The 14,707-nt window shown below is 54.5% G+C and overlaps 3 protein-coding genes and 1 long non-coding RNA gene across 38 annotated transcripts in view; 3 read left to right on the top strand and 1 right to left on the bottom strand.

Moving 5' to 3' along the window:
* Nucleotides 1–4,229, top strand: part of UBAP2L (ubiquitin associated protein 2 like) — a 39,538-nt gene extending 35,309 nt beyond the window's left edge. For 4 of the 30 annotated variants that reach the window (XM_045049044.1, XM_045049050.1, XM_045049049.1 and 1 more), the window contains 3 exons: nucleotides 1,160–1,227; nucleotides 1,956–2,153; nucleotides 3,444–3,985. In XM_045049044.1, coding sequence (XP_044904979.1) covers nucleotides 1,160–1,227; nucleotides 1,956–2,153; nucleotides 3,444–3,539 — 362 coding nt within the window. In that variant the 3' untranslated portion in view covers nucleotides 3,540–3,985. Of the gene's footprint in view, nucleotides 1–1,159; nucleotides 1,228–1,955; nucleotides 2,154–2,558; nucleotides 3,141–3,207; nucleotides 3,319–3,443; nucleotides 3,986–4,109 lie in introns of those variants that run through there. The other 26 variants (XM_019822481.3, XM_019822480.3, XM_045049039.1 and 23 more) reach the window with 13 other exon arrangements.
* Nucleotides 1,186–4,933, bottom strand: LOC111558431. Its single transcript, XR_002739341.2, has 3 exons — nucleotides 4,701–4,933; nucleotides 4,078–4,597; nucleotides 1,186–1,736 (listed from the first exon to the last, which is right to left on the bottom strand). It is a non-coding gene; the product is annotated as an uncharacterized LOC111558431 (long non-coding RNA).
* A 170-nt stretch (nucleotides 4,934–5,103) lies between these two features.
* Nucleotides 5,104–9,603, top strand: HAX1 (HCLS1 associated protein X-1). 3 transcript variants are annotated; one of them, XR_006591930.1, is made up of 8 exons: nucleotides 5,104–5,237; nucleotides 5,698–5,960; nucleotides 6,139–6,332; nucleotides 6,802–6,865; nucleotides 6,978–7,084; nucleotides 7,213–7,303; nucleotides 7,456–7,645; nucleotides 9,152–9,603. XR_006591930.1 is itself a non-coding variant. In XM_011291240.4 (7 exons), the coding sequence occupies exons 1-7, from the start codon at nucleotides 5,185–5,187 to the stop codon at nucleotides 7,539–7,541; spliced, it is 846 nt and encodes a 281-aa protein (XP_011289542.3). In that variant the 5' UTR covers nucleotides 5,104–5,184; the 3' UTR covers nucleotides 7,542–7,700. The 3 variants fall into 3 exon arrangements, 2 of the variants coding, with proteins under 2 accessions (XP_011289542.3, XP_019678060.3); XM_011291240.4 differs by lacking the exon at nucleotides 9,152–9,603 and having other exon boundaries at nucleotides 6,802–6,853; nucleotides 7,456–7,700; XM_019822501.3 differs by lacking the exon at nucleotides 9,152–9,603 and having other exon boundaries at nucleotides 7,456–7,700.
* Nucleotides 9,604–9,740: 137 nt separating this feature from the next.
* On the top strand, nucleotides 9,741–14,693 carry AQP10 (aquaporin 10). Of its 4 annotated transcripts, XM_003999749.6 has the most exons (7): nucleotides 9,741–11,227; nucleotides 11,591–11,744; nucleotides 12,086–12,212; nucleotides 12,732–12,869; nucleotides 12,968–13,086; nucleotides 13,336–13,553; nucleotides 13,999–14,693. In XM_003999749.6, exons 1-7 carry the CDS (start codon nucleotides 11,160–11,162, stop codon nucleotides 14,150–14,152), a joined length of 978 nt encoding a protein of 325 aa, XP_003999798.4. In that variant the 5' UTR covers nucleotides 9,741–11,159; the 3' UTR covers nucleotides 14,153–14,693. The 4 variants fall into 4 exon arrangements, with proteins under 4 accessions (XP_003999798.4, XP_019678056.3, XP_019678059.2 ...); XM_019822497.3 differs by having other exon boundaries at nucleotides 11,591–12,212; XM_019822500.3 differs by having other exon boundaries at nucleotides 9,741–11,744.
* The last annotated feature ends 14 nt before the right edge of the window (nucleotides 14,694–14,707 follow it).

Raw genomic sequence — 14,707 nt, 5'->3', positions numbered from 1 at the left:
TCCATCCTAGGCATTGGGAGGATCTGGGTTCTGGACTCTGACGGGGGAATTGCTCTTGAGTTGTGGGGGGACTTGTGATTTGGTCACTTTGGCACGGTGCTTCTGAGAAGCTCTTGCATCCGAGGGCCTCGAACAGCAGGAGGAGGATCCAGGGACACAGGCTGAAATGCAGTTTTTCTGAAGTTTCATTTTATCTCATGTGATGAGATTGAATATATCTTAAGTGTGTTTTAAATTCTGAGTTAATTTTGAGTTGCTTTTCCTCAAATCTTCGCAGAAAATTTGTTTAGCAAGACGCTGGATTATTTTATCTGATGGCTTTTTCTCAATCCATTGCCCCATACCCCAGGGTACAGTGTGTATTTCAGTTTAAGGACTAGAAATCGAGATGAGGAATATGCTGTCCTGGTTTCCTTGGAGTGGCCCTGGTGGCAGGGAGTTTTTACCCGGGGAACACAAGTCATTGGGAGTATGGATGAGGACGTCGGATTTTGTGTTCCACCTGGACTGGAGGAGACAACATACTCCACTCCCTTCCTTACCCTCCCCACCTCCCCGTGCTTGGGCCTCAGTTACTTAGCTGGAAATGCACCTTTGTGTGGGCTCTTTAAATCCTAAGTACGTGGCCTAGAAGCGCCAGAATTGGAGACGCGGGGCCAGGTGAGCCAAGACTGACAACGGGCCGTGCTCTTGGGGTTGGACTGGAATGCTCCTTGGGTGCTTACCTTAGGCTGCGAAAGCATGCAGTCCTGAGCCCAAAAGTGTCTCTTGGTGAACAGGAAGATCCCAGACTACCTGTCTTCAGGAGCAGGACCGAGTGGAGTCTGGGTGCGTTGATTTGAAACAGATGTTAAACATTTAATACATTTCTTTTGGGCTTTGGCACAAAAGCGTCTTGAAAGGTATATGCTGGTGAGGCTTGCCTGTAGCCTTGCCCCACAAAAAGCAGCTCCCCTCACTCGCCCCCTCACATACATACTCAGTACGCACCTGGAAAGGGCAGACTCGGGGCATGAACCCTCATCTCTCAGGACTGACCTGAGCTGGAAACACAGCAGGACCCCTTGCAGTGCTCTAGCTAGAGGCTGTGCACACCGTCTCCCCCCGAGAGGGGGGCCAGGCAGCCAGCTGAGCTAACTCCTGTTTCCTCCTCCCCCAGGTGTGTCAGTCACCTCCAGTAACACGGGCGTGCCAGATATCTCGGGTTCTGTGTACTCCAAGACCCAGGTAGGTGCCTTGCTCGAGGTACAGGTGGAAAGATAACGGACGCAGAGGAGGTGGCGTTGCAATGACAGAAGCTCAGTGAACAAGAACAACCTGAGAGATGTCAGGAAGCCCATCCCAGAAAACGAGTGGTCTCTAGATTTCAATTTCTAGAAGTTTGGAGTTAGCCCTCTGAGAACAAGCAAGAGAAGTGTTCAGGAAGGGGAGGTGTGGCCGGTCGCTGTGAGGCGGGATTTACCGTGCAGCTGTCCTGACTTTGCCCACCGCCAGCCTTCTTGTAACTTTCCAAGATGAAGAGTACGGACTGAAGGGAAGCTGGTGCGATCCAGTCTTTGTAAAGGCACAGTGGGAGCGACCGTGAAGTATCAGGAGTCCTGGCGGAGCGCTTCGTGGCCGAGCTCCAGGGTGGCAGTAGGGGAGCAGCTGCAGATGGTCTGCGACTGTAGAGTCACAGGGCAGCCTCACACCCGTCCTGTCGTGTGGTCCCCACGGCTAGGGAGTCCACGGCACCCCTGCTTCACGTAGGAGAGGACGGAGGCAGAGAGGGAGTACTTTTGTCAGGATCACACGGCCCCCAAAGAGCACAGCAGAGGCAGACCCGGGCACCTGGTGCAGGTGCGGTGCGCCTCCTTTGCTGCGTGCTGCTCTCAGTGGGTGGAGGGCTTGGGCTCAGAGAGTCCAGGGCTTGGTTTGCTGACCCCTTTTGCTGTCTCTCCCCGCCCCCTGGACAGCAGTCCTTCGAGAAACAAGGTTTTCATTCCGGCACTCCTGCTGCCTCCTTCAACTTGCCTTCAGCCCTAGGAAGTGGGGGGCCCATCAATCCAGCCACAGCTGCTGCCTACCCACCTGCCCCTTTCATGCACATTCTGACCCCCCATCAGCAGCCGCACTCCCAGATCCTCCACCACCACCTGCAGCAGGACGGCCAGGTAATAGCTCTCCCCTCTCCTTTCCCTTCCTCTTCCTTCCTGTCCCCTGAAACTCCCCCCTTTCCTTCTCTTACCCTTCCTCACCACCACCTTCACCCACCCCTCCCAGCGCCAGCCATGGGCACACAGCACAGACAGACACAAGCGCACATGACACAAGCTGCCGGCAGAGGAGCGGTCAGAGAAGGGGCCGGGCTGAAACCTTCTTCGCCCGGTTCCTTCGGTGCCTTTCTCCTCTACCTCCTGTAGCACAGCTGCCCTCATCCCATCAGACCTGGGTCACACCTACCCTCTGACCTCTCCCGGCCTCCCCCCTTCCCAACATTGTAGCTTTCCCTTCTAATGGTGGAGTTCTATTGTCAAAGTTTGTCCCTTTATTTTCCATATATCCTGGTTCTGCCTCAGCTACCATATTTGCAGATGATTCTGTGTTGCCCGCGCCAGCAGGAGGAGCAGGTAATGAAACTGAATGATGATGTGCTTGAACCCACTCCTTCCCGGCCCCCACTTCACCTCCACAGCCTCAGGGAACTCGAAGACAAAAAGCTGCACCGTCACAGATCAGGACACACAGACACAGACACCTTGCTGAGCTCTCTGGCCTCCTGTTCCTCTCTTGCCCTCCCCTCCCCAGTGCCCTCTTTTTCTTTCTGCCCTTCCGCGACTCTGGAAACACTTGGTTACTGGAACGGAACGGATCCTTGGGGCAGCGTCTGGAGCCTGGGGCCTCAGACTGTCTCTCCTGCCTTTTGGCTGAAATGGGCTCTCCGCTGTGCAATGGGGGGAGCGGGGGGGCATGGGCTGGTACAGGTGACCTCTCCTGCGTCCCAGGGAGCTGGGGAGCTGGGATAAGTAAGGGCTGCCTTGCTGTCAGAGACAGCCTTCCCAGTTGAGGTATTCGTGGGATCAACGAAAACGAAATCATCTTGTGGTCACTCATCTCCAAGAGGCCATAACTCTCTAGAGAGAGTAGCCTTTTCTCAGAGCAGTGGGGGTAGGGGAGAAGGTGGGGTGGAAAGTGGGTAGAACTCATTCACAGTCTTGTCTCTAAAAGGTCCTGCCGTCTTGTCATCGTTCCCCTGTTTAAAGGCTGGAAATGCTTTCTTCCCTGTCCGAGGCACCCTAGCACCTATAGAAATTAAATGTTCTGTGGTTTGGAAGTAAACTTCAGAGCAGTTTCTCTAAGCAAGGGGAGAGCAAGAGTTTCCAGATCTGCATGTGAAGATGTCACAGATCTGTCCCACTAACTAGACACCTTTCTCCTCCTCCTCATCGTCCCATTCCCTGCAGACGGGCAGCGGGCAACGTAGCCAGACCAGCTCCATCCCGCAGAAGCCCCAGACCAACAAGTCTGCCTACAACAGCTACAGCTGGGGGGCCAACTGAGGCCCTGAGCCTCTTCTCCTGGTCCCATCTTCTGAGAGGGCTTCTCAGCCTGGCAACTACGGAAACGGCATCAAAGAAAGGAATGTGGGGGGGGGGGTTCTGCTGCCCCCCCCCGCCCCCAGCAGCCCACCCCATGCCTCAGCTTCATGTCTGTCCATTCCCATCCCACCCCCCACTCTGTTGTATGTATTATAGGATTTGTATTTTCTCCTTTCCCTCCCCCCTTTCCTCTCTTCCTCCCCCCTTGCATTCAAGATTATGAAACTTTGCTGTGGGCCCTGCCTTCCTTCTCCTCCTGTTCACCCTGGTGGTGTATGGATGAGGTGGGGAGGGGGGACCCCCAAATATATATCAGCCCAACAGCCCTAAGTCTCCTCCTTTATTATTAGGAAACAAGACAACAACAAAAAATGGCGTCATGAATATGAACAGCATTGTCAGATGAATTAGTTGAAGTGTTTTTTTTTTTTTTTTTTGTACTGTGTCCTCAAATTTAATGGATTAATGTGTCTTGTATATATAAAAAGAAAACCTCTACCTTCAGCCTCTGCCCATTCTTGCTCCGTCTAGGACTTCCTCAGTCTCGTCAGTGACCAGCTTGGTGAATGAGCGTCACACATCAGCCGGGCCTCTAGCGGGCTCCAGGCTCCCCGAAGGCCATGGAATAAAAAGAGCTCTTTGCCCTTAAAAGTGCTGCTAGTATTTTGCTCTAAGGGAATTCCCTGCCCTCCTCCCCCAAGAACTTCACAGCCTAGAAAGAACCACCCAAATTCGCATCTCCTCCGGAAGCTGCTCATCTGCAGCAGATTTCGGGCTGTGGAGGGAGTGGGAGCAGATACTGGGTGGAAAGGGAGAGGATTAAGAAGGAGCTTTGAAGAACCCAAGTGTAATGCAGATGGGTCCGGGCAAATGAGCTGCAGAGAAGGCACGGTGACCTGCAGCTGTCAGATTGGGAACCTGGAGGTCAGCGCAGCAGTTCTCGGCAGTTCTCTGTACGGGAGGGGTCTGGAGACCAAGGCCGGGGCCCGGTGGGGGGCGGGGGTGCAGGGAACGGCAGGCTGGAAAATTCAGAGACAGGAGAGGGGGTACTTACGGCTCCAAACTCCTCCCCCGCCCCCCCCCCCCCCGCAAGCCTTCCCTGGGTTCCCCTCGCCCTCTCACCGAGCCTTTGCCCTGCTGGTCGCAGAGCCTGCCCGGTGGGCTCAGGACTCCGCTTAACGACACCACTTTAGCGGGAGAGCGCTAGGTCCGTGCGTCCCCGGCCGAGACCGACCGGGGAACTCAGACCAGAAGCGCGGGCGGCGGTTGCCCCCTGGCGGCGGCGGCCGGCCCCACGCAGCCTCACGCCGTCGAAGCGCCCAGGCCATCCGGTGGCGGCGCGGGGGGAGGCGGCGCGTGAGGCGGGCGAGCTTCGGGAGACGCGATTTCGGGACGCCCGCCCGTCCGCTCGCCGCCCGGACCGAGTCGCACTGTCCGCCCCGCCCGCGCCGCGCTGACGGCCGTTTTGCGACAGTGTGCTCGTTCGCAGCCCTGCTTTCCGGCAAGTGGCCCGACGCCTCGCTCAGTTTCCGGTCGCGGGGCCCAGGCTGCCGCCGGGTGCGAATGGGCCTCGGTGGGGTCCGCGGGTTCGAGTCCCTACTCGGGGATGAGCCTCTTTGATCTCTTTCGGGGCTTTTTCGGCCTTTCTCCACCTCGGAGGTTAGAGTGGGTCGGGATCGGACGAGGGTGGGGTCTTCTGAGGGGAGCTTGAGCCCTAACGCCCAGGGGAAACCGCACTCCTCCGCCCTCCGTCACCCGCTGCGGGCCGGACTGAGGGCGCCGCGCTGGGCGGCCGCCGGGGGCGGGGATAACCGCGGCCTGGGGTGATGCAACAGGGGCCCGGGCGGGGGGACAGTGGGCAGGTGAGCAGGGCCCTGGGTCACTGCGGGGGACCGCCAGGTGAGGACTGGCGTTGATAGAAACGAAAACAAAGCAAAAAGCCGACGGCCTCCCGTAGAAAACACATCCACACCCACGAAGCGAACAAAAACCCAGGGCCAGCCCTCCAACCCTCACCTCCGTTCTGCACACCCTATTCGCGTCCCGCTCTGCCGCCCACGAGCTGACTTTATGGCTTAAAGTACTAAAATGTTGCTGGTCGATCTGCCTTCACTCCCAGCCACAGAGACCCCTTTTTTGGAGGGATGACACGAGATGAAGATGAGGATGATGAAGAAGAGGAAGAAGAAGGAGCCACGTGGGGCCGTGGGAGCTCGAGGTTTGAGGGTCCGCAGCCCCCGGAGGAATTTGGCTTCGGCTTCAGCTTCAGCCCGGGAGGAGGGATGCGTTTCCATGAGAACTTCGGCTTTGATGACCTAATACAGGATTTTAACAACATCTTCAGCGAGATGGGGGCCTGGACCTTGCCTTCCCGCCCTCCTGGTGTGTGGCTGTCCCCGGTCAACCTGTGGTTCCTGCTGGGTTGGAGGGTGACATTAGCCTGCCGAGATTCGCTGGGGGTTGGGGGGGGGAGTGTGTGTGTGACAAGATGGATGATATTGAGGTTTCAAAGATCCCAAGTCCTGTCCCACCCCCAGCACCGATCTGCCACCTTCTGCAGAACTTCCTGGTCCTGGTCCTGAGTCAGAGATACCTGGTGAGAGACGGCAGGAGGGACAGACTCTCCGGGACTCAATGCTTAAGTATCCAGATAGTCACCAGCCCAGGATCTTTGGGGGGGGCTTGGAGAGTGATGCAAGAAGTGAATCCCCCAAACCAGCGCCGGACTGGGGCTCCCAGAGGCCATTTGGTCTGGTGAGTGCTTCTGGGCGGAGTGAGAGCCTGTGGGAGGGCAAGGGCTGGCAGCCGTGCGAGAATCTAACGGGGTGGGATCCCAGGTTCTCCACTTAGTGTGTTTATCTGTTTTCTATACTAAGCTTCTTGTAGGATTTTGGCAGCGGGGGCGGGGGGGCGGGGAGGTTGAGGGAGAGGGGATGGGGATTCTGCTTTTTCTCTAAAAAAAAAAAAAAAAAAATCACTGGTCTGTTACAATTCTGGGACAAGGCAGGATTGTCAGGAAGGATAGAAAGCGTCCATTCAGGAAAGCTTTCTTGGTAGAAGAAGAGAGAAAACAGGTAGGAAGGAGGAAGAGATGAGTAAAACAAAAGCTGTCCTAGGTGGGATTCTCTCTCCCAGGGAAAGGTAGTTTTGGAACCTTTGGGTTACGACCTCTCAAATTTCAGGTTGAAAGGTAGCATTTCACCTCCTTTGCCTTCTTCTGCAGTTTGATGATTTGTGGCCTATGCCCCCCCATTCTAGAGGCAGAGAAGACAACGGTGAGTGTGGAGGTAGAGGACATTTAACCTGCCCTCTCTTCTCCTCTGAAGTTATTGTTGCCACACTTGACCCCTTCTTTCCCTTGGACTCTTGATTTTGTGTTTCCTCTCTCTGCCCTTCTAGATCTTGATTCCCAGGTTTCCCAGGAGGGCCTCGGTCCAGTTCTGCAGCCCCAGCCCAAATCCTATTTCAAGAGCGTCTCTGTGACCAAGATCACTAAGCCAGATGGGGTGAGTTGGAAGAGAGGGGTAAAAGGAACTGTGGCCAGGGGATGCCATGGAGAGCGCGATCTAGGTAAAGAAACCAGTGGGCTCACCTTTATTGATGTTAGAGATCTGGTTGGGGCTTCTCCTTGTAGACAGTAGAGGAGCGCCGAACTGTGGTGGACAGCGAGGGCCGGACAGAGACCACAGTAACCCATCAAGAAGCAGACGGCGGCCCTAGAGATGGTGAGTGAAGAGTGTGAATCAAAAGGGTCTGTCTCTTAGTTCCTTGGGAAAGGGGAACCCTTACTTTTCTAGCCTTTAATATTATTCCTCTCCTTGTCCTCTGCTCATCCTCTTTCATTTAGTGTGTCCGTGTGTATCACTTTCTTCCTTAGATCCAGAATCACCAGCACCTCCAGCCCTGGATGACACCTATTCCATCCTGGATTTGTTCTTAGGACGCTGGTTCCGGCCCCGGTAGCCTCGTTAAGCCTCAGCGGCCTTCAGATCCCTTCCACGCTTCGCTCACCATCCGTGTCTCCTCCTGCCACCTCGGCCTGGGGTGTGCGGAGCAGTGAATTGGGGGTATGTCAGTATGTGACTCACCCAAAGTGACCAATAAAACCTTTATTTATGCTAATTCTTTGGTCTTAGTTCTGTCCAGGCTGTTCCACTTTCTAGCACCATCCAGGGGTTCCCAGATCATCTTGGCCCACGGCCGCCTTCTTCTTTAACTTTTTTCTGCTTCCAAAACCTGATTTGATAAATAGGGTCAGGTCCCCAGTAGATTATTCTTGTGGAAGAGATAACTATAGAGACAACTCCAGGAAGAGTTCTGTCGGGGAATGCACAAATTCTCAAAAGAGGGGGCACCTGGGTGGCTCAGTCGGTTGAGCGTCTGACTTTGGCTCAGGTCAGGATCTCGCGGTTCGTGGGCTCCAGCCCTGCGTCAGTTTCTGTGCTGACAGCTTGGAGTCTGGAGCCTGCTTAGTATTCTGCGTCTCCCTCTCTCTCTCTCGGCCCCTCCCCTGCTGGCACTCTCTTTCTCTCTCTCAAAAATAAATCAAAACATTTAAGAAATTAAAAAAATTCTCAAAAGAGGAAGCCTGTGTGGAAATGGGTGATGGCTGCTTCCCTAGGATGGGGCAGTTCATGAGAGAATTTGAGGGAATACACTGGCAAATATTTCTTCCTTTACTGGCTATGTTCTTTTTTTTTTTTTTTTTTAATGTATGTTGGAGAAAATATAACTAGGACAAACATTACTAGATTTTTTTTCTCGTTAAAAACTCTTTTAGTACTGTGGCTGGGAGGGGCTGATTTTGTATGTTTACCTCTGTTTCCTCGAAACTTTACTAAAACGACACATGATAAAGGGATTTTTCTAAGGAGACCTATCACAAGAACAAAGAAGATATACACTGATGAAATGTTGTCTTTTTATTATATGTTTTGGTGAACAGAAATTACCTTACCATAGCAAAGTTTATATTTTTCTTTATGTTTAGTGCTCTTTGTGTCATTTAGACACCTCCCCACCCAAGGTTGAAAGGACACTCTCCTTTATTTCTCCTTCACAGATTTTACTGGGTTTGCTTTTTACATTTAGGTGTTGTTTGTTTTTTAATGCTTATTTGGAAAGAGAGTGCGTGGGGGAGGGGCAGAGGGACAGCTAAAGCAAGGAGCCCAATGTGGGGCTCAACTCCACGGAACTGTGAGGTCATGACCTGAGCCGAAACCAAGAGTCGGATGTTTAACTGACTGAGCCACCATGCACCCCTGCGTTTTGGTTTTAAATCCACCCGTAATGTATCTTCCTATTTGCTATGAATCTATGAATCAGGGGACCAACTTTGTTTTTTTCTAGTTGGAAAAATACATATGCATATGTATATACAAATACTGTAAATATATTTTATACACAGATCGTTGTGCCGGGTCTATCTTTTCTGTTAATCTATTTGTGTACCTCTGTGCCCATATCACATCTTAAAATTGTGTAGTTGTATTTGGTAGAACATATACTCCCACTTTTGTTTCTCTCCTCTCTAACTTCTAACATGTAAGAATGCGATTGATTTTTCTAATCAGCTTTTCAGAGCATCACAGAAACACACGGAGCTGGAGACTAGCGGACATCTGTGGATGGCTCACAGCTTGAAAGCTGGAGACGCATACAAACTAAAGAAGCAACTTGGGAGAAACAGTCTGCAGAGAGATGAAAATTTAGCAAGGATACGTCTTTAATGTCTTTAGAAATATAAGATGATACGTCCATACAGCCAGAACATACTCCTATGAAGAGGAATAAACTTTGGGGAGTTAAAAAAAATGTGATGGCAGAAATGAAAATCTATAAAACGATTCTGACGACAAAGTTGAGAAACTCTCCAGGAAGGTAGACCAAGTAATAGATATATAGAAAACAGGCAGCAATGCACACCTGAAAGTAATGTTATATGTTAACTATACTTCAATTTAAAAAGATTATTTTCAAAGAAAATAGAAAAAAAAAATAAAACTGGAATGGTACAAACCATCAATGAAACAGACCAAGAAAATATCCCAGAAGTGAAGAATATTTACTTCTAACTTGAAAGACCCACCATATGCTAAATACCAAGGATGAAAATAAACCCACTATTTCAGAACGCTCGAGACAAAGGAAAAATCTAAACAAGGGAGGGTTCAGAGGAATCGAGATTCAAGATTCTCAGTTGCATCTACCCAGATGTCCCTATTTCAAATGTCGGGATCCTACCCTAACCTCCTCAAGGTTAGGGTCCTAAAATACCTAGCCTTGGCATAGGAAGCCTGGGGCTGAGAATTCTTTCTCAACAATTAACATTGGAGCTGGCCCTCCACTCTGATGCCCACTGGATACAGGTTAGGCTTCCCTTAAGGGCTGTCGTGGGGCCACCTGGTTTCACAGTCTGCCTGGACTTGATCAGTTCTGTGGACTTAGTTTCTATTTCCTTCAGGCTCTCAACTGCTGCAGAGACCATTAATGCATATCCTTTCAACCAGTAACCCCTCGCAGCCGGCCACTGCTGACAATTTTAATAACTGTCCCACCTCGGCAAGCTAGAGACTATCAGTATTCTACCTACTACCGTGGGTTCTTGTCAGCCAGACTGTGAACAGTCACCCAGATTCATTCTAGAATTTGTGGAACCACGTCTGAAACCAACAGGCTTAAATTGGGTTCCTTGGAGAAAGACTCCAACGAGAAGCTACGTGAACAAGGTTTACTGGGAAGTGCTAGTGCTCGCGGGATGCACCTGTAAGGAAGTGAGGAAGGCAAGGTTAGGCAAACGGGGAAACTGACACGCAATGAGGTTACAAGAGAGGCTTCAGCCAATCCTGTGGGGAACTTGGAAGTTGGAGTGGCCCCTTCAGGGTCGTTCCATATTGAGACAGAGAGGCCAGGTCTTTGTATCCTGCATCAACCGTCGTCGACAGGCCCTCCAGGAGGGCGTGTGACCTTGGGTGAGGCTGTCTCCTGCCATGGGAGGCATTGCCATGAGGGAAGCAGCTGTGTGCAATCAGCATCTGATATTCCCAGCAGCTGGGAAATGGGTGCATTGGTCCCAAACAGGGCATCCGGGTAGAGCATTTTACCCACGAAACCTAGTAAAGGAGTATCGTGAACGGATGTGCCCAGGACTGTGCCAGAGCCCGTGGCCCAGTGCTCGAGAACCTCATGAACTATATACGGGATTTTGTAAATGTATGTGTTTCCACCTACCGGCACATAAGCTCTAGAAGAGCGGGCAATGTATTTGCTTACCGCCGCTTCTCCAGCGTCTAGAATTTGACTCCTAGTTGAATGAACCTAACTGGAGGCTTGCAATAAGAACCAGGAAGTTGCTGTGTGTTAGGCGGAATCTGGGGGTGACAAGCATCCAGAGAAAGGGAGGTGGGGCTCGGTGCGAGTGTGAAGCACTCGTCTGGAGCCAAGGCAGAGCTAGGGCACTCTAACCGAGGTGGGACTCCGCATGAGGGAAGCGCAAGCATCGCATGAGTGGGTTCTCTTTCTGCAGTCTCCGGTCTTCAGCCCAGCCTCTCTGGATGCCCGTGGCGTTCTGCAAGCATCCAAATGGTTGGGGGGAAAGCTTCATGTTCCACACGAGTGACATTGTGCAACAGGGGACGGAGAGTCAGAAGGTCTGGATCTGAATTCAGACGTCTCCCTTAAGTAGCTGCGCGGCCTTGGCGAGTCCTGAGGCTCTCCAGATCACCAGGGGCGGGGCGGGAGCAGGTTGCTGAGGCCAAGGGCTGGCGCAGGATACTTCCTCCGACCCATCGGCACAGGAGGGGGCTACTCCTGGGAGGAACGGGGATGACAGATGGAAGAGACACAGCCTGGGCAAACTCCAGGCTCTGGTCCAAGAGCCGGCCCTTGGACATTCTCCTGTTATCTCTATCTCTACGCTCGCTAGCCTACACACGTGTGCAGACATTGCTGTTGAGGCGCTGCGCTAATTGGTTTTAAAGTCTTTCCCTTATCATTCCCCCGCTCCCTGGCAGGCAGTGGTTGTGGTTGTGTGGCAGCAGCCAGAGACCAGGCGTCCCCACCATGTTGCACAGCCAGCCCTTGGCGTACGTCAAGGGCCGGCTCCGGATCCGCAGCCACCTGGCCTGGCAGTGCCTGGCAGAGTTTCTGGGTGTATTTGTGCTCATGGTAGGCCGGGTAACGGGAGAAGGAAAGAGGGGAGGAGGGCGAACGTTTCTGCCTCTATCTCTTCATCCTGGTGTCTCACTTCATTCAACTATGCATCATTTCTGTCCCTGCCCTTGTCCCTGCGGTTCCAGCCCCCGTCCATCTCTCCCTTCCCAGTCTTCACTCCTCCCCCACAGCTCCTCTATTTCCTTTCCCTCTATTGCTCCTCCCCCTTTCTTGCTGACCCCCCCTGTTACTTTGGTGCCCTCTCTCTCTCAGCTGCTCCCCTTCCCAGCCTTGCTCCAGGCTTCCAGGCTCCCCACGCCTGGTCCTCCGCTCCTCATCTTCCCTCTCCCCACCAGTTGCTCACCCAGGGGGCTGGAGCCCAGGCTGTCACCAGTGGAGAAACGAAAGGCAACTTCTTCACCATGTTTCTGGCTGGCTCTCTGGCCGTGACCATAGCCATCTACGTGGGTGGTAACGTTTCAGGTGAGGAGGGTGGGGTCTGGCCACGTGCATGTGTGAGTGTGTGGTGACGGTGACTCATGGACTTGTCTCCTTGAGCTTGACTAGTGCCCTGGACCCAGATATGCCTTGGCCCGGGCCAGCCCCTCCCCTCCGTGTCTCTCTCCTCCACTCACCTAGGCAGGGAGCTGTGGCAAGGCTTTAGGGTAAGTCTGTCTTCTTGTGTCCCCCGCCTGAGGGCCTCGGTGTCATCTCGCCCCGGGGCCTCACCTTCTTGTGCCCCGGACACATGCTGTGCCAGTGGCCAGTGTGTCTGCCTTGAGCCCCATCACAAGACACAAACACGTAGTAGAAAGAGCGGGCAGACCCTGGGCTTTACTGTGTGAGCTCAGCAAGCTGCAGAATGTCTCAGAGCTGAGCCGCTCACCCGGTGGGGACAAGTAACATCTGCCTTGAGAGTTGTGACACAACAGCAGCGGGACCTGGTGAGCACCAGGAGGCCACACCTAATGGATGTTGGTTTTCTCTTCCCGATCCTTGAAGGGGCCCACCTGAACCCAGCCTTCTCCCTGGCCATGTGCCTGCTGGGACGCCTCCCCTGGGCCAAGTTCCCCGTTTACTGCTTGGTGCAGCTTCTATCTGCTTTCTGTGCCTCTGGAGCCACCTATGCCGTCTACTACGGTAACAGGGTCGGGGCCGTCTGGGTGTGGCCGGGACTGCCTTGCAATGGTTTTGAATGGACAAAGATGGAAGTCCTGAGCCTTCCCTGCCTCCTGCAGATGCCCTACAGAACTATACAGGCGGGAACCTGACGGTGACTGGCCCCAAGGAGACAGCCTCCATCTTTGCCACCTATCCTGCCCCTTACCTGTCCCTGAACAATGGCTTCCTGGATCAGGTAGGTGTGAGGGGGAGACCTGGGAAGGCCCCAGTCTTTGCCCTTGTCCCCTGGGCTCCCAGACTACTTATTGTTCAGGCTCTGGGCGGGATATGGGGTTGAGTCTGTCTTTGTAGCACCCCCACCCCAGTTGCCTGCGTTGGACAAAGTCAGAGGACGTGAGGTGGTGGCCTAGGGTTCTTGGGAGAGAAGGGGCAGCTGGGTCATCTGACAGCTTATGGGGGCCCCTCTGCCTCTGTGGACTCCAAGGTGCTGGGCACGGGGATCCTGATTGTGGGGATCCTGGCCATCCTGGACACACGGAACAAGGGAGTGCCTGCAGGTCTGGAGCCTGTGGCTGTGGGGCTGCTGATCCTGGCCATCGGGCTATCCCTGGGTGCCAACTGTGGGTTCCCACTCAACCCTGCCCGGGACCTGGGCCCACGGCTTTTCACCTACGTGGCTGGCTGGGGCCCTGAAGTCTTCAGGTGAGAGACAGCCTCGCCCCTCCCCTGACACCTCTGAGTCTGGGTCCCCAGCTCTCTCCTCCTCCCTAGTCCTCGCGGACTCAGGACAATGCCCCTCATCTGAGTCCTGCTTCTCCTTTTCTCCCTCACCCCTTCTTCTCTCCTCCACCCTTTCCCCGGAAACAGTAGAGGCTGTGTTCTCAGGCACGTCTGTCCTGTTACCTTTTGGCATTGTGACCGCATCACAAGATGGGTATATTCAGATAATTCCCTGAGGCAAGAGGCTGGACCAAGCTCTCCTGGGGTCTCCTCTCTAACCGCTGTGCTTTGTTGCCAAGACTTGGTCTTCCCGGCGTCCATCCCCCCTGGGGCTGCTTTAGGGAGGTTCTCTTGTTACCGCCCCTGGTCCTTCAGGGAGAGGCTAGAGGACTCCCCCTGAAGCCTTCCTTATGTCCCTCTCTTGCAGTGCCGGTAACGGCTGGTGGTGGGTGCCTGTGGTGGCCCCTCTGGTGGGGGCGACTCTTGGCACAGCCACGTACCAGCTGCTGGTGGCTCTCCACCACCCCGAGGAGAAGTCAGAGTCGGCTCAGGATCTAGAGTTTGCCCAACATACAGCCTGAGGCCTGGAAACTCCTGCCTCTGCCCTGTTGCCGCAGCGTGAGCTCTGATCCCGACACCGAGCCCTCGCCTCGCTTGTGGACACTGAAGTGGGGCCGCAAATCCGGGACGGTGGCCAGAGGACGGCTTCCTCCCAAACTGGGAGGGCCAGGCCCCTGCTGCCCTCCACACCCCGGCAGGTCTTCGGACCCTGGGGGCCTCCGCGGACACAGTGCCTCAAAGCGGCCGCCAGAGGGTGCGCCCGGGGAGGCCTGGGGGAGGCCGGGGGAGGGGCGCTTCCCGCGGAGCTCGGCCCCCTCCCGGGTTCCCGGCCCCAGAACCTCGGCGCGGCCGCGCTGCCCTCGCGGGGCGGCTTCCCCCACATGGGGAGGGGGCGCAAGGGGGGAAACTGAGGCACGGCCCAGTGCCCAGGCGCTCCGGCCGTCCTTCCCGGAGAGGGGTGCGGGCCCCGGCCCGGGGGCGCGCGCTGGGGGGAGGGTCCTCGCTGCCCCGCCACGCGCCCCCGGCCCCCTCTCCTCCGAATAAAAACGTCCCGGTTCTCTATCCCCGGCTGACTC

This window comes from Felis catus, chromosome F1 (genome assembly GCF_018350175.1).
Source record: "Felis catus isolate Fca126 chromosome F1, F.catus_Fca126_mat1.0, whole genome shotgun sequence".
Lineage (NCBI taxonomy): Eukaryota > Metazoa > Chordata > Mammalia > Carnivora > Felidae > Felis > Felis catus.
Note: the sequence above shows the minus strand (reverse complement) of the source record. Positions and strands in the feature narration are given on the sequence as shown.

What these genes read in the sequence shown, in the direction of transcription:
- HAX1 (XM_019822501.3), top strand. Translation starts at nt 5,185, where the DNA reads ATGAGCCTCTTTGATCTCTTTCGGGGCTTTTTCGGCCTTTCTCCACCT. An exon ending in CTTGCCTTCCCGCCCTCCTG is followed by an intron (nt 5,961 to 6,138) that starts GTGTGTGGCTGT and finishes CACCTTCTGCAG; the next exon opens with AACTTCCTGGTCCTGGTCCT. An exon ending in AGACGGCGGCCCTAGAGATG is followed by an intron (nt 7,304 to 7,455) that starts GTGAGTGAAGAG and finishes TTTCTTCCTTAG; the next exon opens with ATCCAGAATCACCAGCACCT.
- AQP10 (XM_019822497.3), top strand. Translation starts at nt 11,081, where the DNA reads ATGAGTGGGTTCTCTTTCTGCAGTCTCCGGTCTTCAGCCCAGCCTCTC. An exon ending in AGGGGACGGAGAGTCAGAAG is followed by an intron (nt 11,228 to 11,590) that starts GTCTGGATCTGA and finishes GCTCCCTGGCAG; the next exon opens with GCAGTGGTTGTGGTTGTGTG. An exon ending in CACCTATGCCGTCTACTACG is followed by an intron (nt 12,870 to 12,967) that starts GTAACAGGGTCG and finishes TGCCTCCTGCAG; the next exon opens with ATGCCCTACAGAACTATACA.